At 49.4% G+C, this 20,839-nt stretch overlaps 1 protein-coding gene across 1 annotated transcript; it reads right to left on the reverse strand.

Annotated features, from left to right (window-relative positions):
• Positions 1-9,837: 9,837 nt before the first annotated feature.
• Positions 9,838-19,574, reverse strand: MAG (myelin associated glycoprotein). Its single transcript, XM_056825306.1, is given in 12 exon segments — positions 9,838-10,375; positions 11,547-11,646; positions 13,209-13,305; positions 13,550-13,837; positions 14,836-15,096; positions 15,715-15,972; positions 16,239-16,535; positions 19,103-19,184; positions 19,186-19,288; positions 19,290-19,347; positions 19,350-19,403; positions 19,406-19,574. Coding segments are annotated over 12 exon segments (1,797 nt in total). The 5' UTR covers positions 19,440-19,574; the 3' UTR covers positions 9,838-10,210.
• Positions 19,575-20,839: the final 1,265 nt, after the last annotated feature.

Consider the following 20,839-nt stretch of genomic DNA (forward strand, 5'->3'; position numbering starts at 1 on the left):
TCCTTTCTGACTCTTAGCCAGTTACCACATTGTTTTGATGACCACTTCTTTATAGTATAGTTTGAGATCTGGGACTGCAAGTCCTCCTTCCTTTGCCTTTTTTTTTCATGATTTCCCTGGATATCCTTGATCTTTTATTCTTCCAAATGAACTTTGTTATGTTTTTTTCTAATTCAGTAAAAAAGTTTTTCGGTAGTTCAATGGGTATGGCACTAAATAAGTAAATTAATTTGGGTAGGATTGTCATTTTTATTATGTTAGCTTGTCCCACTCATGAGCAATCGGTTTTTCCAATTGTTTAAATCTAGTTTTAATCGTGTGGAGAGTGTTTTATAGTTGTGTTCATAGAGTTCCTGTGTTTGTCTCAGCAGATAGATTCCTACGTATTTTATATTATCTAGGGTGATTTTAAATGGAATTTCTCTTTCTAATTCTTGCTGCTGAAATGGGTTGGAGATATGTAGAAATGCTGATGACTTTTGTGGGTTTATTTTGTATCCTGCAACTTTGCTAAAGTTGTTGATTATTTCCACTAGCTTTTTGGTTGATTCTCTAGGATTCTTTAAGTAAACCATCATATCATCCGCAAAAAGTGATAGCTTGGTCTCCTCATTGCCAATTTTAATACCTTCAATTTCTTTTTCTTGTCTAATTGCTACTGCTAGTATTTCTAGTACAATGTTAAAATAGTAGAGGTGATAATGGGCATCCTTGTTTCACTCCTGATCTTATTGGGAAGGCTTCTAGTTTATCCCCATTGCAGATAATCTTTGCTGATGGTTTTAGATATATGCTGTTTATTACTTTTAGGAAAGGCCCTTCTATTCCTATACTTTCTAGTGTTTTCAATAGGAATGAATGGGTGTTGTATTTTATCAAAGGCTTTTTCTGCATCTATTGAGACAATCATGTGATTTTTGTCAGTTTGCTTGTTAATATTGTAAACCTTAAAATTCCTTAGACTTATAAATGTTGGAAATTTCACCATTGGGAAATTTCATACTTGGAAAATTTCTTACTGATAATCTATTGGAATGTGAACCCCATTGGCATGGGAGGTTCCTCCTCCTCCCTTCTTAAGATTACTTTAGGACAGAAACCTTTTGCTGAACAATGGAAAGGACTTTGACCTATGCTTAAGCATAGAACAGGAATTTCTTTGAGTCATGATTGATTTTAGAATTGATACAATGGAGATACTTGGAATCAATCTCCACCCTACTCAGTCCTAACAGGATTGAGGAAGGGCTGCAGCATAGATCAAAATTTAATTATTCCAATCTCTACCCTACTCAGGTTAACAGGATTTAGGAAGGGCTGTAGCAAAGGATCAAAGATTTAATTATTTGAAAATATGACCTTCAACAGACATGTGCAAAGCCAGAGACCTCTGGGCGGTCCTGGGTTAAGCTAGAGCCTCCATTGGCACAGGGAAATTGATGGACAGTGATTGGTAGATGTGAGAACTGAGGGGAGGGAACTTGGATGGTTTCCTTAAAGATAGAGGGGTCTGAAGACTCAAGGGGGGTGGTTGAGGAGTTTGTCGGAGTGGTGGGAGTGTGCTCTGAGAAGCTTGCTCTGAAGGAAGCTGAAGGTGGGGGCCTTTGAGACTGTTTCTCCATTTTGGTCACGTGAGTAATAGGGACTGATCTCTTTTCTTTGCCTCAGCTATCTAAGGGCTTGGGCCTTTTGGCCCAGCCTAAACAGAGGGGGTATTTAAGCCCTATTCCCTTCTCTCCCCTTTCTCTCTCTCTCTCTCTCTCTCTCTCTCTCTCTCTCTCTCTCTCTCTCTCTCTCTCTCTCTCTAATTCCTTTCTTCCTCCTGTTTGTAATTAAACTCTATAAAAGGCTGACGGCTGACTTGAGTTTTCATTTAGGAATTACATAGCTGAATTCCTTGGCGACCTTAAATTAATATATATCAGTCTTTTAAAGTGATTTCCTTGTCACAATATGGTCAATTATGTGGATGGTTTTCCTAATATTGAACCATCCTTGTAGTCCTGGTATGAATCCTACCTAGTCATAGTGAATAACCCTTGTGATGACTTGCTGGAGTCTTTTTGCTAGTATCCTATTTAAGATTTTTGTATCTATATTCATTAAGGAGATTGGTCTATAGTTTTCTTTCTCTGTTTTTGACCTGTCTGGCTTTGGGATCAGTACCATGTTTGTGTTGTAAAAAGAATTTGGTAGAACCCCTTCTTGGCTTATTCTGTCAAATAGTTTGTATAATATTGGGATTAGTTGTTCTTTGAATGTTTGATAGAATTCATTTGTGAATCCATCTGGACCTGGGAATTTTTTCTTAGGGAGTTCTTTGATGGCTTGTTCAACTTCTTTTTCTGATACAATATTGTTCATATTGGAAGAGGACACCAAAACTTAGAGAGAAGAAAATGACTGACCCAAAGTCACAATTTAAGTAGTAGTCAGGACTTGAACTCAGATACATTTATTCCAATTGAAGAAGAACATTGGTGTGCATGTTGGAAAACCATGGGATGATAGCAGGCATTGAAAGAGAAAGAATTTGAGCCAGCCACCATCTTCCCCAGAGGGTTCTATTATCTGGTAACTCTAAAAGTTAGTAGATTTTCTAGTATCATTGCTCATGAGTCCTCATCTGGTGTGCTCCCCATTGATTGTCAGCCATTAGCTTCAATTAGATTTTAATAAAGGGATTCTTTAGATGGCATCATAAGAACAACTCCCCAAAAGTTTGGGGCACACTCTCCCACAAATACATATAAGGTCCCTGGGGAGATTAGGCACAAATTTACACTAAAATATACTCCCCATTTACCTTTACCTAAATTCCCTAGTTCCCTTTGAGGCTTAGCTCAAGTGCTACTTCCTATGTGTTAAAATTATAGTTGGACTGAATAATATTTTTTTAAACCCTTACCATACCTACCTACTGTGTATTGGCTCCAAGGCAGAAGAGTGGTAAGGGCTAGGCAATGGGGGTCAAGTGACTTGCCCAGGGTCACACAGCTGGGAAGTGTCTGAGGTCAGATTTGAACCTAGGACCTCCCATCTCTAGGCCTGGCTCTCCATCCACTGAGCTACCCAGCTTCCCCCTCTGAATAATATTTTAGTTGGTCACCAGAGATGTAATTACTAATTTACTAAATTATTAAGTACCTTCATTGTTACAATCAGAGAAGAGCCAAATCCAGTCTTCATATACGTGAAACCTCTTCTTGTCTTCTGTAGTTGCTAGTATAAGTCTGGGCTTATATGAAACAGCTCCCAGTCCCCAAAGTATCACCCTTTTGGTTATCTTTTTAGCTCATTGACTTTGCCTGGAGCTGCTCAAGGAAATAATCGCAATAAACTCTGGGTTTAGAGTATGCCCAGGTAACTATGTTACCCAAATATGGGTAACATAGTTCCTATACAGCTCCTATCTCCAAAACAGTAGGTGTCTACTATATTCCAGGGCAGCTTGGTGATGAAGTGTAGAGGGAGTAGGGCCTGAAGTCAGGAAGACTTGAAATTCAAGTATAACTTCAAACACCTCCTAGCTGTGTGTCCGTGGGCAAGACCTGTTGGTCTCAGTTTCCTCATCTATCAAATGAGCTGGAGAAGAAAGTGGCAAACCACTCCATCTCTGCCACAAAAAGCCCAAACAAGGTCACAAAGAATTGGATATGACTGAACAACTAAACAACAATAACAAATGTTCCCGGCACGGTGCTAAATATAGAAGATGAAGATACAAAGGACTCCCAGAAACGCATGAACAGATTCTGAAAACAAAGGCTCTCCAATGGCCTGCCAGCTCCCCCCTCCCCAAGAAAGGAACTGAACTTGGGGTTGTCATTGGAGCAACCCTTTGAAGTTTGTTGAGACCCCTTTTCCTTCAGAGTCCAAGAGGGTTTTCCCAAGGCATAACGAATACCACCTTGTAGTTAAAACATCTTCCCCCAATAATATAAATATCCTTGAGCTACTGAACAAGGCATCCCCTTCTTGCTAAACCTGCACCATTCCAGGAACTCACTTTGCTCCCTGAGCCTGATTTTGCATTGGTGATGTGGACAAGCCTCTTCTTCCAAGTAAGTACCCAAAAAAGGATTGCCTTGGCTCATCTAAAAACTCCAAATTCTTGAATTTGAGAATTCCCAAATTAAGGAATATTCACGATTTCCTTTGTTTGGAATTGTCAACTCTACTCCTGGGCTCCTTGAAGTCTGTGTTTACAATTAATCAGTCAATTAACAGGCATCTATCTATAAGAATTGTTATGTGCTTAAAAGAGGTGCTGGTAATACAGTGACAAAGATGGAACAGTGCCTGGCTTTGAAGAGATTTTGAAAAGATTGCATTCTATCAGAAGAGACAGCATCTCCCTTCCCTCTTCCTACCTGTCTTGTTACCATCTAGAGTTCTACCATTCCAGTCCTCAAAACCTCAGCATTGGGCTTGTGACAAGGAAATCACTTTAAAAGACTGATATATATTAATTTAAGGTCGCCAAGGAATTCAGCTATGTAATTCCTAAATGAAAACTCAAGTCAGCAGTCAACCTTTTATGGAGTTTAATTACAAACAGGAGGAAGAAAGGTATGAGAGAGAGGAGAGAGAGAGAGAGAGAGAGAAAGGAGAGAGAGAGAGAGAGAGAGAGAGAGAGAGAGAGAGAGAGAGAGAGAGAGAGAGAGAGAGAGAGAGAGAGAGAGAGAGAGAGAGAGAGAGAGAGAGAGAGGGAGAGAGGGAGAGAGAGGAATAGGGCTTAAATACCCTCTCTGTTTAGGCTAGGCCAAAAGGCCCAAGCCCTTAGATAGCTGAGGCAAAGAAAAGAGATCAGTCCCTATCACTCACGTGACCAAAATGGAGAAACAGTCTCAGGGGCCTCCACCTCCAGCTTCCTTCAGAGCAAGCTTCTCAGAGCACAACCTCTCAGAGCAAAACCTCTCCAACCAACCTTCAGTCCTCAGACCCCACTATCTTTAAGGAAACCATCCAAGTTCCCTCCCCTCAGTTCTCACATCTCCCAATCACTGTCCATGTCTTCCCTGTGCCAATGATGGCTCTAGCTTAACCCAGGACCGCCCAGAGGTCTGTGGCTTTGCACATGTCTGTTGAAGGTCATATTCTCAAATAATTAAATCTTGATCCTTTGCTGCAGCCCTTCCTAAATCCTGTTACCCTGAGCAGGGTGGAGATTGGAAGTTCCAAGACCTGGTTCTGTCATTCCAAGTATCTCTGTTGTATCAATTCTAAAATCAATCATGACTCAAAGAACTTCCTGTTCTATGCTTAAGCATAGGTCAAAGCCCTTTCCATTGTTCAGCAAAAGGTTTCTGTTCTAAAGTAATCTTAAGTAGGGAGGAGAAGGAACCTCCCATGCCAATGGGGTTCACATTCCAATAGAGTTCCCACTATCAGTAGGAAATTCTTCAAGTATGAAATTTCCCAATAGTGAAATTTCCAACATTTATAAGTCTAAGAAATTTTAAGGTTTACAGGCTTCACTTCTCACTAGGACTCACCTCACATGCACCATCTCTTTGCCTTCATGGCCTCTCCCAGTCAGTCTACTTCACTCCCCACCCCTGTGCAGTGTACAGGATCCTTACAATGGGGAGTCCTTGGGGGCAAGCCTTACAAGACAGTAACAAAGTACCTAGAGGACAAAATGTAGAACAGATACCTTGGAAACTTTGATTGCATGAAGAATACAGAGAAAAGAGAGAGACCAGATCATTTTAAAGATCATGAATCAGAGAATGAAGAATTAGTATAGACAGAAAGTGAAGGCAGATAATGAAGAGCATAAAAGAAATCCTTTTTGGAAAGGAGAGCAAAAATAAATGAAAAAATTTAAAAATTTAAGGAATAGGTCTAGCCACAAGGGAGGGGAGGAAGGGAGAATATCAAATGAGAAGAAGAGAGGACCAGAGGTGAGGTGAAGAGAGTCAGTAGGATCAGGGCCACCTTAAAAAAAAAAAAAGATTAGTGACAAAGTCCATAATATTCAGACTACAGCAGAAGAGGGAACTTGAAACTGAAAGGCTTCTGCACAGATAACATTAATACATGTAAGACAAGAAGGGAAGAAAAAACTTTGTTTCAAATTTCTCTGATACAGATTGAGATCCAAGATATATAAACACTAAATGTGTATATGTGTATATATGTATAACTAATAGCCATTTTTCAATAGACTGGTCAAAGGATATAAACAAACAATTCTTTTAAAAGAACTGCAAAGTGTTCACAACCACATGAAAAAATGCTCTAGAAAGAGAAGTGCAAATCAACACAACCCAGCAAATGGAAAAAATGATAAAAAATAAAAAGCAAGTCAATATCAGAGAGGGATATAGGAAGAAAGGCATACTGATACATTGTTGGTGGTGCTGTGAAATAGTACCATCATTCTGGATTTGGAATTATGCAAATAAAGCGACTAAGAAGTCTAGTCTTTTTAAACCAGAAACTCCTTTTCTGAATTTATACCCCAAGGAATCACTGATAAGGGTCGGAAAGTCCCCATAAACTCTAAAATATTATAATGACACTTTTTGTGATAGCTAAGGATTGGGAATAAAGTAAATGGCCACCAATTAGGGAATGTTTAAATAAATCATGAAACATGAATATGACTGCACTATAAGAATTGATCTATGTGATGAGTATAGAGAAGCTTGTAAAGATTTCCATGAACTGAGAGTGAAAAAGCAAAGCTAAGAAACCAATAGATATGGAACCCCAACAGTGAATATAGAAGTTAAATATGTGATCCAGTGGGATTGGAATGAAGAGAGATGAGAAGACACCCCCAGCCTACTCCATTGGTGGCAGCAAGAGGTCCACAGATGTTCTACATTGCACACATTTTGGATTTTTTCTAAGAATTGGCCCCCTGTGCTGATTTTTTTTTCTCTCTAAAAGATACTTGTCATATGGGATGACTTTCAGGGAGGGAAAAGAGGAGGAATTTAGAGATACTATGGTAATAAGGGAAACAAAATATTAATAAAAACTTATTTAAGCTGAAAAAATGCTGAACAAAGGGGCTTATGGTTGACCTTGGAGAGAATGGGAGGAAACAGTGGAGTATATTAAGCAGTGCAGTGACATGGTCAGGCCAGAACATCACCTTGATGGCCTGATGGAGGAGGAAGGGAATGGACATTTATTTTTAAAAATCTATTATGTGCTGAGCTCTCTTACAGATATCATCTGATTTGATCTTGACAGCAACCCCTTGAGTTTAAGTGCTGCTATTCTTCCCATTTTCATTTGAGGAAATTGAGTTGCCCAAGATCACACAGCTAGTCTGAAGACAGTTTTGAATTCAGGTCTTCCTTACTCCAAGCCCAGCATTCCTTGTACTATAGTACTAGCTGCCTCTGGATTAAATACAGAGAGATTTGGTGCAATGAGCCCAATGAGAAGGCTACTGGAATCGTGCAGGCCAGAGCTGGGGCAGCTGGGTAACCCAGTGGCTAGAGTACGGGTCCTGTTGTTGGAGGGCCTGAGTTAAAAGGTGACCTCAGACACTTCTAATTGTGTGACTCTGGAAAAGTCACCTAACTGCAGGTACCTACCCCTTCCTTATACTTCTTCTGCCTTTTTTTTTTTAACTCTTACCTTCTACCTTAGAGTTAATACTATATAATGGTTCCAAGACAGAAGAGTGGTAAGGGCTAGGCAATGGGGGTCAAGTGACTTGCCCAGGGTCACACAGCTGGGAAGTGGCTGAGGCCAGATTTGAACCTCAGACTTCCCATCTCTAGGCCTGGCTCTCAGTCCACTGAGCCACCCAGCTGCCCCCCAATATTTAATATTGATTCTAACGCAGAAGGTAAGGGTCTATTTCAAAATGAAACAAAACAAAAACAGTGGGAGGCAGATGAAAGATCAGGAGACAAGGTTCTGGGTTTTTCCAGTTACTACCCATATGTCATTGGGCAAATCACATCACCTACCTGTGCCTGTTTCATCCTCTGTAAAATAAAGAGGTTCACTTGGAGACCCTCTGAGGTCCCTTCCATCTCTAAATCTGTGATCCGATGAGTAGCCCAAAGTGAGAAACAGTAGGGGGTTTGAGTAAGTTTATTTAAGGAGGCAGTTAAGGTGTGTGGGAGGCCTCATTGGTCCAGGTGACAGGGAAGGGAGGGAGGGAGGTGGAGAGACAGAGACAGAGAGACAGAGACAGACAGAGAGACGGGGGGGAGGGGAGGGGGAGACAGAGAGAGAGGGGGAGATAGAGACAGAGAGAGACACAAGAGACAGAGGGAAATGGGAGATAGAGACGGGGGGGTGGGAAGAGAAACACACAGAGAGAGATTGGGAGAGGGAGAGAGTTCATTTTGTGCTTTTTGTTTCATTAAAATCAGGCTCTTGGTGAGCAGAGATTGTTTCATTCTTTGCACTTGTATCTCCAGCATCCAGCACAGTGCCTGAAACAAAGTAGGTGCTGAATGAATATTTGTTGGTTAATTGAATGTGCTACCAGGAGTACAGTGATCAGGATGAAGTAGGGTCCAGTTCCTTCCTAGGTCAGCCTTCATTCTTCTGGCCCCAAGAAACAGGCCTTAGCCTTGATAAGCTCTCCTTGATAAGTTGTGTCTTCTCTTCCCTTTTTTAAAACTCTTACTTTCTATCTTAGAATCAATTCTAAGTATTGGTTCCAAGACAGAAAAGCTAGGTAATTGGGGGTAAGTGACTTGCCTTGGGTCTTACAGCTAGGAAGTATCTGAGGCCAAATTTGAACCCAGGACCTCCTATTTCCAGGCCTGGCTTCTCTTAAGGGAGTCTGTCTCCCGGGCAGCTGTGTACATGAGGCTATGAGTCTCCCTCTAAACCAGGGCTTGGGTCTCCCCCTGTCCTGAGTTTGGCCTGAGTGCTCAGGAAAAGTGATGAGGAAGGAGTGCCTTTTGGGGCATTGTCTGAGAGGCCAAAGCAAACACAGTACAGTGGTTCACTCCCAAGTCCCCCATGTCCCCATCCCTTGGTGCCTCGTGAGAGTGGCTCACCTTTCTTTATACAGGGCTTTGAGGTTGGTCAGACACTTTTCTCATCTAACCAGGTAATTGTCATCATAAGATATAGCATCGAACAGTGGAAAAGCCATTGAGAGATCCCATGTCCAATCTGAGCCCTGCCTGTGTAGCTTTGGCCAAGACTTTCCCTTCTAGGGATTTTAGTTTCTGTAAAGGAAGGGAGTGGACTAGCTGATTTTTTTAAGTCCTATCTCAGACAGAAAGGCAAGGGCTAGGCAATGGGGGTTACGTGACTTGCCCAGGGTCACACATCCAGGAAGTGCCTGAGGCCTGATTTGAACCCAGGATCTCCCAAATCCAGACCTGGCTCTATCCGTTGAGCCACCAAGTTGTCTTAGGACTAGGTGCTTCTAAAGTCTCCTCCAGTTGTGAATAGGAGCAGGGCAATGACCAGGGAAGGTCTTCAGGTCCTTTCTTCTGTATCTTCTCAGATCTTCACAGTTTTTTCCAAAGCTTCATTCCCAGAATGAACCCCTGTGCTCTGGCCCCAAACACAGCTTCAGGCACATGGTTAGCACTTGTAAATGCTGGTTGATTGGTTGGGCCAAGCCCAGTGGATTTAGGAAGTATGTACTCTGTGTCCAGCCCCGTGCTGGGCGTCCTATATTGTGTGTCCCTCAAGCCCAGGAACTTCTCGAAGGCAGGGATCGTGGGCGCCACTCATCTCTTCTTTGCTCGCTGTTTCCCTTTCCCCTGGTGCCAGGCTCTACCACGCTCAGTGCCTGTGGGTTGTGGCAATGGTGACACCGGGTGGCAGGGCCCTGTTCCCCAGACCTCTATGGAAAGGACGAAAATCACAGAGACTGGAGAAGGAAGGTGGCCTCCAGGACATTTATTGAGTGTTCCCTCTGTATAGACCTTGGGGCCACGGAGGAGAAAGGGAGAAGGTGGGGGGCATTGTAATAAATAACAGGGACAGGAACTCCCCTCTGGACTGATGAACAAAGTAGATGGAGGTTAGAGGGGAGCCATGATGTGGGAAGGGAGAGGGCAGAACCAGGATCTAGGAGGATGGGGGGTTGGGGGGAGGCCAGACCGCTAGGTCCCCTCCCTTCCCTTCCCCCCTGACTTTGCCATGAGAGGAAGGGGAGCCAGAAGCTAGCCCTAGACGCCACACTCGGCTGTGGCTGGGGAGATCCTGGGGTGGGGGTCCTGAGGGCAGGGTAAGAGGCAGGCAGCCCCTCAGCCTCTCACTTGACCCGGATCTCTGCATACTCAGCCAATTCCTCTGTTAGGGTGTAGCTATCCTTGGTGGGGCGCTTGCCCAGATCCACGTGGGCGTAGCTCAGGTCCAGCTCCGGGGGTTCCGCTCGAAGGCCCAGCAGCCTCCTCTCAGCGCCCAGGCGCCTCTCACTCTAGGAGGGGGCGACCATCTATCACCGGAGGTGTTCCTTCCTTTCACCTCCAGTTCAGGGCTTCTGCCCAGGAGGGCAAGAGTTTGCTGCATCTCTTCTCATCTCAGTCATTTCCTGTTGCTTACTGAGTCAAAGCAAGACTCTCCTGGCCCCCCAGCCCCCTAAGCCTCAGTTCCTGTTATTCCACTCTGCTGGGTGGTGGAGGGCCCAGCCTTCAGCCTGCTCTGGGCATCTCTGGGTCTCCATCCATGCCTTTTAGACCCTTCCACAATTCCCTCACCTCTCTCCTAGGACAGAATCCTTCCCTCCTCCCCCTCCAGCAAGCCTTCCCTGATGACACCCACTGCCCTAGGATTCACCTTCCACAATTGGCGGACATGCAGTGTTGGGCAGCTGTGCCAGGGTATTTTGTGTTTATTCCTGGCCTTTCCCTGTTCCCTTATAGGGGGACAATGGCTCCCCTTCCTTCATAGCCCCCCTCCATCGTTTCACAGCCTTACACATGGGGGATGCTTAGGACATTGCGGCGACTGACAGTACTGACTGATAGCTCAAACAGAGACAAAGACCACAGTGAGGACCAGCAGCTAGACAGAGGGCATGAGAACAGGGGCAGCTTGTCTCTAGGTCCCCAGCCCTCCCTCTCTCCCTCCCTCCCTCCTTCTCCCTACAGGCAGGGCTGGCCTTAACCTTTAGAAATCCTGAGACACATGCACCCATGCACACACGTAAGCCCCGAGACCCCCAAAGGGTCCCAGAGACGGAGACACTGAGGCCACAGGGAACCTACCTGGGGCGCTCAGTAACTTCCCAGGGTAGAGACCTCTTTGGACTATTAAAGAAGGAAACGGAGTCACAGTCCAGGGAGACCAGGGGAGAATATACATCCCCCTCCCCCTGGCCCAGGCACTGAGCACTCCATCCCCTACTCCCCTCCTCATCCAGAGGATAGGCCCATCAGACACTTGGCAGGACTATGCTTCCTCCTCTCCAAACACCCAGGCCTCCTGCTTTCCATCTCCCACTTCCCTCCAAGGCTCCAGCTCCCACTCACCTCCCGCCGCTGCTGGCACCCCTTCTCCTCAACCCTAAATAGTGTGCAGGCTGGTTCTTGACTTTCCCTGCCACCCCCTGGGCCCCTCCCCCATGCCTGGTACTCCCTAGTCCTCACCTCAGATTTCTCAGGCACCCCCGGAATGCGGAAGTCGCTGCTGAACAGAACAGGGGGATTCTCCCCACTTGCAAAGCTGGGGCTCTCAGTCATGTTCTTCCTATGAGGGCAGTATCCATCAGGCCCAGAGGAAACCCCAATGTCTCCAGCCCCTTCCCCTCTAGTCAGGTAGCAAGCTACCTTTTTACTAGGTCCCATCCCAGTTCTCAGAGCTGTAACTAGGAAGATTTTTAGCTGGGGCAAAAACGGTGGAGGGACGTGAATGTAGTCATTAGGGTTCAAGGGGTGGGGTGGGGTGGGGTAAGCCCTGTGAGAAAAGGCATCCCAGCAGTAGCACCCTTGGTGAGGTCTGGGGGGATTGGCGTGCTCTGCAGCCACTCAGCCAGGGGAGGACCACAAGGCAAGAAGCATCTAGGAAAGAAGTCTACCCTCCCGTCCCAGGGAAGAACTGTCTGCCCTCTCTGGCCCACTAGTGTCTTGAGGCAAAGTCTCATCCTTGTTCTAGCTCTTGGCAGCTCCACTGGCCCCTTGTGAATGTAGGCTACTCAATTTACAGGAAATGGTCCCCCTTCTCTAGCTGACTACTTCCCTTCCCTAGGGACTTGCCATTCTGTGGCCATCCGAGCCTCCACTCAACCCCTTCCCTGGGGGACTCTGTTGGTGAGAAAGGGAACTCTCAAGTCTGCTGGGGATTCAGTCTCCATTTGGATTCTCTCTGGTCACCCAGCCTGGCAGCTCCCTCTAGAGCATCCTCCCTCTCCCCCTGGTGGTAAGTGGTGAGAGGAGGCAAGCTGCCTCCTCCCAGAGAGACCTGCCACAAAACTCTCCACCAATTGGAGCTCCTTTCCCAGCCTGATTCACAGGCCTTATTGATCTGGGCTTGATATCAGATCAAAGGCCGGAGGAAGGGCAGGGGGTTCAAAGTTGGACAATCCCTTTGATAGGACGGGTTCTTTGTTTTTTTCTTCAAACCCTTCTGTCTTGGAATCTGAACTGTGTACTGGTTCCAAGGCAGAGGAATGGTAAGGCAATGGGAGTTAAGTGACTTGCCCGGGGTCACACAGCCAGGAAGTATCTGAGGTCAGATTTGAGCCCAGGACTTCCTCTCTCCAGGCCAGGATGGAAAGGTTTTAAGGGTAATGATTCCAAAGGCAAAAAGGCATGAACCAAGAAGCTTTTGTTGGGGTTCTTTGTCTCCTCAAATTATCCCAACTTCCTCATAAGAGGAGGCTAGAAAGAGGTTTTCCTTCGGGCGCTGGGTCCCTGTTGCCCAGCACCTGCTTTTATACATCGTGGGTGCTTATTCATAGACCTTGTCGATTGCGTGCATTAGAGACAGTTGGGGGTCACTGGGTGCTGTGTTCCCTCTGACTGGATTTATTTGTGTAGACGCCATTTGTTCACGTCCTGACCTGCTCCTGGGGGCTTCCTAAGGACAGGGGCTCTCTTCCCTCCTTCCTCTACTTCCCTCCTAACGTACAGCATAGGATCGGACACAGAGGGGCCTTCAGAAGAAAATTTACCTCTGTTCCATTAAAGTCAAATCCCTTCCATGTCCCCCACACTCCCAAGCCAGCCTCCCAGAAGCCACCTCCCCCTGCCCTGGACAAGACCTAGGGGGCATTGAATCTTTGCCCCCCCCCCCAGCCCCAGCACTCTCACTTCCTGCGCGTCTGGGTGATGTAGCAGACAATGGCAATGAGGATGGCAAAGGCGACTACTGCTCCCACTGGCCCGATTTTTGCCCACATCAGTCGGTCTAGAGCCAGGAGAGAACCAGACAGCCGCAAGGCCCATCAGGGGGAGGAATGGTGTGGGGAAGGTTTAGGTAGGAGAGGGAAGAAACCTTTGGGAAGAGGCATGGGGCCCGGAAAGACACGGTGGCCTCTGGTCACTGGACAGGGCAAATGGGCAGGAGACCGAGGTTCCTCGTGGACAAGGGACAATGGCCAAAGGGGAAACCCCCCTCCTCCTCCCACTGCCGCCACATCTGGCTTACTCACTGGCTCCCTGGAAGGGCAGCTCAAGGGTCTTGGTGCCATAGAGATTCCGAGCAGAGCAGACGACCCTGGGGGGGGCTTGCACCTGGCCCCGAAGAGTGAGGATGCTGGTAAACACAAGCCCTGTCCGTTCCGAGTACACGAATTCCCGTTCCGTCTCATTTACGGTCACGTTTCGAGATGGCAGCTCAAAGGCCACGGCGGGCTCCGGGTTAGACTTGACGGCACAGACGCACTGTACCATGTCTCTCACCGCGGCACAGTGGGAGTCCAGGAGGATCACAGGGGCAACTGTAAGAGTGGCACAGTAGCAATGCTCGGCACGCGCCAGCTGCCCCTCGGCCCAGGGGACCCCCAAATCCTGCCTTTTCCAAGAAGCGTCTCCTGGAGGAGAGCCCCCTCCCACCCAGTGTGAGTCTGGCAAGGAGGGAAGAAAGCCGGGATGGAGAAGCACCTCTGTGCCCTCTCTCCTTTCCTTTCTCTCTGCCCTCTCATACCTGGGCCGAGTGGAGACTCTCCACCCCAGGCTAGCCTGCCCAGTCCACCAAGAAGATTCATCCTCCTAAGACACTGCCCTGCCCCTATTTTGTCTCCTGCTGAAGAGGCTCCATTGATCCCTTATTGTCGAGGAGAAGTCAGCCTTGGAGCCGGAAAGAGACCTCAGAGGTCATCTGAACCAGCCCCTTCATTTTACATATGAAAAAATGGGCTCAGAGAGGTCCAAACTGTTCTTAAAGGTGTCCACGGTGTGGCCTTAGCATGAACCGATGGATCAATTGATTGGAAGTCAGAACAAATATTAGCTCGCTGTGCTCATTTGCAGGTAGACAGTGACAGAAGCAATCGCCTTGGTTTACCTTTGGAATGTAGTCACTCCCCTGCTCTAGAAACTTCACTGGTTCCCTGTTGCCCCTGGGATAGAACTTGCAATCCTCTGCTCAGCATTTAAAGCCCTTCCCAGCCTGCCTTGACCCTGCCTCTTCAGACGTAGCCCCCATAACCCAGACTACCTTGCACAGATTGTCCTTCGTGCCTGGAAGGCGCTTTTTCTTAAACGTCTTAGAATCCTTAGATTCCTTCAGCCCCATTCGGGTACCGGATTCCTCTCCTGCTAGTACTGTCTCTCCCTCCAAAGGACCTCTTATTTACTTTTCACCATAAGCGCGGCACCCAAGCCTCTGGGCTGCTTGCAGTGCCATTCCAGCCAGTCACCTTTCCCTGAGTTCTCCGATTGCCTGGACTGTCCGGGGAGCAGGGGAGGAGGATAGAGGCAGGGAGGGACGACTCACACTCCACGGAGATGTTGAAGGCGCTGGCCCTCTGGCCATACTGGTTCTCGGCCACACACCAGTACTCGCCGTCATCCTCGGCAGTGACGGCCGGCAGCTCCAGCAGCAGCTGGCTCTCATAAATGACCGTGGCCAGAATCTGCTTCTCCTTGAAGATGGTGAGGATAGGGTCCGGGTTGCTTTGCGTGGAGCACAGGATGGACACCGCTTCGCCCTCCACGGCCACCACGGTTCCATTTACTGAAGGTTTCCAGGGAGCATCTGGGAGTGGAGGAGAAAGAGTAGGGGGTGGAGAGCAGAGAGACCTCCCCCAAAGCCATCCACACTGTCCTGGAAACCAGTGTCCAGGCCCCAAATGCCGACGTAACGCCGCCTTCTAGGACAACTGTAAACCTAAGCTGATGTTCAGAAACCTGGCCCTAAATTCGAATCCTTTTGTCTCTGGCTTCTTGTTTCTAACTATTGTGATTTTAGCTCCAACTCAACTCCAGCCTCATCTTTTAATTTTTTTAAACGTTCCTTCTGTCCTAGAATCAATACAAGTAATAGTTCCAAGGCAAAAGGGTGATAAGGGCTAGGCGGTTGGGGTTAAATGACTTGCCCAGGGTCACACAGCCAGGATGTGTCTGAGGCCAAATTAGAACCCAAGTCCTCAACTCCAGGCCTGGCACTCTATCCCCTGAGGCCCCTAGCTACTAGCTGCCCCTGTTTAATTTCTTTTGAGAAATCTATGAGCTCAAGAAGTCAGTCCCCATCCCACCCCCAAGATATGAGCCCAGTAGCTCCCTAGCCCTCTTTTCTTTATCTCTCCGCCCCATCCCCAGGGAGAGAGGGAGATGGGGGAGCGCGTGCTCCCTAGATCTAGGGGGAATGACTTACACATGACGCTGAGGCCCACGGTGCGGTTGTCTTGCCCATAGGCATTCTCAGCCAAGCAGGCATAGATGCCATCTTCTTCAGGGGTCAGGTCCTCCAGCTCCAGGGCCAGGCTCCTGGCCACAGCCTCCCTGAGTACAGCCCCATCCCTCATCCAGGTCAGCAGAGAGGTCGGGTTACTGTCTGCCCCACAGAGCAAGCTCACCTGGGAGCCCTCGATGGCCTCCACAGACGTGTTCATCTCCACAATTAAAGGGGGGTCTGAGAGCAGGGACACCAAGAAGTTTCAGGAAACTCAAGCATGTGGGGGGTTATCCAAAGACCCACGTTTTCCCAAAGGCCCCCCTTTCCTCCCAGGACCCAGACACTCACCCTGGGAACCCCACCATTATTCTCCCAGATCCCAGGGACCTTCACCCTACACATTCAATCCCCCCCTGGGAGTCAGGGGAAAGTTTCCACCTCCCTCTTTAGACGGGTACCTCCGGTCTGCCCTCCCCACCTGCGCGACCTGTCCCCAAGCTCACATTTGATGTCCAGGCTGGCGTAGCCCTCAAACTGGAAGGTGGTGTTGGGGAAGGTGACCTGGCAGCCAAGCCGGTGCCCGTTAGCCTCTCGAGTGGGCACGAAGTGCAGCAGTGAGGCCTGCAGCCAGGTCCCCCCATCCTCCCGCATCCTGCCCAGCACAGCCGGAGCCCCCAGGCCGTCATGGCCCAACCAGCTCAGCGTTGGGTGCAGCTCAGGACAGTTGTCGGGCACCATGCAGCTGATCTCCACTTCTGTGCCCGCCACGACTTCAGGGGGCACCACGATACTGGGGGTGTCTGTCCGGGTTTGGGGAGTCAGTGATGGAGCCACCCGTGGTTTGTCTCCCTCTAGCCTGACGAGTGTCCCCAGGTATGCTCGTCTTTCCTCATTTGTGGGCCTAGCCAGCCTTATACACTGACCTCTAACGTGGGGAGCTTAGCCATCTCATTCACTGCCCACTTGTTTCTTGGCCCTGGAGAGAGGTCTGTATTGGTAGCAGCATGTCTGCCCTAGGCTGCAAGCTGACGTCCCCCCTCACAGCAGCCCAACGCAGGGGCAGCTCTGTGTGATCTCCTCCCCTTTGGGCCCAAATTGTCTTTAGATTCTTGGGCTAGAGTCTTAGAAGTCTGGGTCCCCTGGGGACTGTGATGATGGCGCTATGCAAAACAGGAAGCCCAGAAATCTGGACACAGGACCCTAGAAGCCAAGCTCAGGCTAAGGGCTTAGTCATGATAAGTTAATTCTCTACCTCCCTCCACCCCACACACATCCTTTTTGAGATTCGGGAATTGAAGCAATGCTTGGAGGCTGGAGAGTTGGATGGGAACAGGCGAAACAGCCAGAGAATGGACTATTGTAGTTAGAAACAGAGAAGGAGCTTGGACAGAGAACACTGGGCTTGGAGGACAGGAAGGCCTCTCTTGGAACCCCGACATTCATTCTTTTTTTTTTCAGCCCTTCCTTCCATCTTAGAACCAACACTATGCATGAATTCCAAGGCAGAAGAGCAGTAAGGGCAGTGCAATGGGGGTGAATGATTGCCCAGGAGAGAGTCTGAGGCCATATTGAACCCAGGACCTCTTGTCTCTAGGTCTGACTCTGCTGAGCCACCTAGCTACACCCCCCATCTTTACTAACTGAGGACCAGTCGAGACCACAGTCTGACTTTCATTATTCCTGTCCCCCTACCAACTCTGTCTGTGGCCTTTCTCATATCCTCAGGGCTTAGCACCATACTTGCAATAGCAAGCCTTAGCGAATTTTAGTGACTGCCTGGCCTGCTCTCTGCACCAGCACCAGCCCAACACAAACCCTGCCACCAACATCTCCTTGAGTCTGATTACACATGACAGCCCAGGCCAGGGTGCAGGAATTACACAGACCACCTTCCTCCCTGACAGGGTGTGAAGGGGGACCCCAAGCTGCAGTCCAAGACGGACACTGGAATACAGATACAGAAGGGGCAAGCTCTTTGTGTCTCTGTTGGGGATAATAATAGCATCTACCGCCAACAGTACGTGGGTGAGTGAGGAGTGAGGGCTGCTGAGAGAATGTATACAAAAGACTTGTTGACCTTAAAATGCTTGTGCTCTCTCTCTCTCTCTCTCTGTCTCTGTCTCTCTCTGTCTCTCTCCCTCTCCTCTCTCCTCTCTCTCTCTCCCTCTCTCTTTCTCTCCCTCTCCTCTCTCTCTTCTCCCTCTCTCTCTCTCTGTCTCTGTCTTTCTCTGTCTCTCTCCCTCTCCCTCTCCTCTCTCTCTCTCTCCCTCTCTTTCTCTCCCTCTCCTCTCTCTCTTCCTCCCTCTCTCTCTGTCTCTGCTCCTCCTTCTCTCTGTCTCTCTCTCTCTCTCTGTCTCTGTCTCTCTGTCTCTCTCTCTCTCTCTCTCCTCTCTCCTGTCTCTCTCTCCTCTCCCTCTCTCAATGAACTCTCTCAACCAATAAAACAACAAACCATAACCACCAAAAAACCAAAAGCAACCAAACACTTCTCTTCTCTCTCTCTGTCTTCCTCTCTCTCTCTCTCTCCTCTCTCTCTCTTCTCTTAAATGATCACTAACATCTCTAATATCTCTGTCTCTCTCTCTCAGTCTCTCTCTCCTCTCTCATCTCTCTCTCTCTCGTCTCTCCTCATCTCTCTCTCTCTCTCTCTCTCCTCTCTTCTCTCTCTCTCTCTCTCTCTCTCTCTCTCCCCCCCTCTCTCTCCCCTCTCCTCCCTCCACTCTCTCTCTCTCTCTCTCTCTCGTCTCTCTCTCTCTCTCTCTCTCTATCTACTCTCTCTCTCTCTCTCTCTCTCTCTCTCTCTCTCTCTCCTCTCTCTCTCTCTCTCTCCCCTCTCTCTCCCCTCGTCCTCCCTCTCCCTCCTTCTACTCTCTGACCCCCCTCTCTCTCCTGCTCCCTTCTCTCATTCTTTCACCTTTCTCGTCCTCTCTCTTTTTGTCTCTGTACCTCTCTCTTTTTTGTCTCTTTCTCTCTGTCTCTGTCTCTCTCCCTCGCTCTCCCCCTCTTTCTCTCTCCCTCTCTCCTCTCTGTCTCCTTCTCCCTCTATCGACACACACACGGATTGGTTATTATTACTGTGACTATTTGATTGAACCAAACCTTCAGGGTCAGGAGTGACAGGAAGTCATAGTGCATAGGATTTCAGAGCTAAAAGGAAGCTCAGAGTCATGGGAATGGTATCGTTCCATCTCTTCTCCCCAGCCTCAACGTCACAAAGGTCCTCTTGCCTCCCTGCATCTCCCTGCTAGGACACAGACTATTTACGCCCCAGAATTTCCTTCTGACTTCTGTCCCCTGGACGCCCAGCCCGGATGGCCAGCGCCTTCCTGCGTGTACGTTCTCTCTCTCCCCCACACAGCGTACTCACTGATGATGTCCAGCGTGCTGTGCTCGGAGAAGGTGTATTGATTGTAGCCTCCCAGGTCTGCCCGGAAATAGTACTTGCCCCCCGAGCTCGGGGCTGAGGTGGGTAAGCTGCAGGGTGCAGTTGCGGAGGCCCAGGTCTCCGAGGAGCCGGCTTCGCCCCTGGAAGCTCTCGTGGACGACGTGGTCCGGATTTGAAGACCACCGGGGGGTAGTTCTTGGGATAGGGACTGTTGAAGTACCAGACGCATGCACCACGGCAGGGCGCAGCTCATCGGGAAAATCAAATCGGCACGGGATGGACGACAAGTCCTCTCGAAGGCTGAGATGGACGAGGGCATCCAAGCCCCCACTGGCCACCCCTTGAGGCTTTACGGAGAGGAAGGAGAGCCAGGCTGGGGGCAGTCAAGCCCCAAATCTTCCCTTTCTAGGACTTGGGCATCCTCGCCCTGGAGTTACACAGACGCACAGACACACGTATGCTCATATACACACGCATGCACCCCCCCAACCCTCCTCCTCTTCAGGGGCCCTGTGTGCCCCATCGCCTCCATCCCCCACCCCACCAGGACTCAGAGCCCCCCAGCCATCCCGTCAGCCCCGCCTCCCCAGGTACCTGCAATCATAATCAGAAAGGGGCAGAGCCGTGAGGTACCTCATGATGCTCCCAGGAAGGACTGGGAGGGCAGCAGCTGGGGATTAGAGCAGAAGGTCAAGGCCTGCCGGGGCTCTCCCTTCAGCCCCACAGGCATTGATTGAGCGCCTACTGTCTACATAGGAGGCCCCGGGCTAGAGAGAGAGAAAGGAAGCTGTGGCTGCCCAGCCGGGCGGGGGCACACCTTGCCTCAGAGATCAGGGCTTCGCGGGTCCTCCTTCGCGGGTGGAGAAGATCCTTTATTCCAGCCTGGACTGGAAGAAGAGCGAGGAGCTCACAGAGGAGAAGCCCCGGAGCTGGGACCCCACGGCCAGTTACCTCTCCCCTGGCCCATAGTATCTGGCTGCCCCGTGCTCCCGGACGCCGGCCCCCCACACACATTCCCTCTCCAGGGCTGGCAGCTGCTGGGACTGTGGTGAGGGGGTGGAACAGCGCCCGGCATCATGACAGCCCCCCCAGCCCCGACACCAGGAGGGTCCGACCAGGCCTCAGGTGGGAGGGAAGGGAGAGAGGTGGCCTGGGAGGAAACGGGAGGCCAGGAGACCCTGCAGCTCCCAGGGGTGGCCTCTCGGGGGTGTGGGAACTCGGGCTCCCATGGTGGGAGGTGAGGTGGGCCTGGGTCCATGGAGACCATCCTGTCAATGACTCTGTTTCACCAACTTGACATTCCCCAAATGCCGGGAGCATTCCTGCCGCCTCCTGCCCCCCCACGGACCCCGAGGTCCCCACCCCCCAGCCCCTGCCTGGCCCCTGGCCCCAGCACAAAGGAGTGCTGTTCCATCCGGGGGCTCAGCTGCCCCCTCTCCCCCTGGGGGCTTCTGGGATAGGAGGTGTGCAAGAAAGAAGGCCCTTCTTCCCCCTGGGGGTGGGAGTGCGAGCCCGCCAGGCCGGGATCAGAGGATCTGAAGCCTCGCCTCCTCGTTTTACCCAGAGGAAACTGAGTCCCAGAGACCGTAAGTGGCCCAAATTCAGCCCCCCATTCTTTGGGCTCCTCCATCCACATGCATCCACCCCAGGGAATGTGGGCACCCCAGCTCTCCCCCAGCGCCACTCCTGGAACCCCGAGCACAGACCAGCCCCCAGGCC

The sequence above is a fragment of the Monodelphis domestica genome, chromosome 4, assembly GCF_027887165.1.
Source record: "Monodelphis domestica isolate mMonDom1 chromosome 4, mMonDom1.pri, whole genome shotgun sequence".
Taxonomy (NCBI): Eukaryota; Metazoa; Chordata; class Mammalia; order Didelphimorphia; family Didelphidae; genus Monodelphis; species Monodelphis domestica.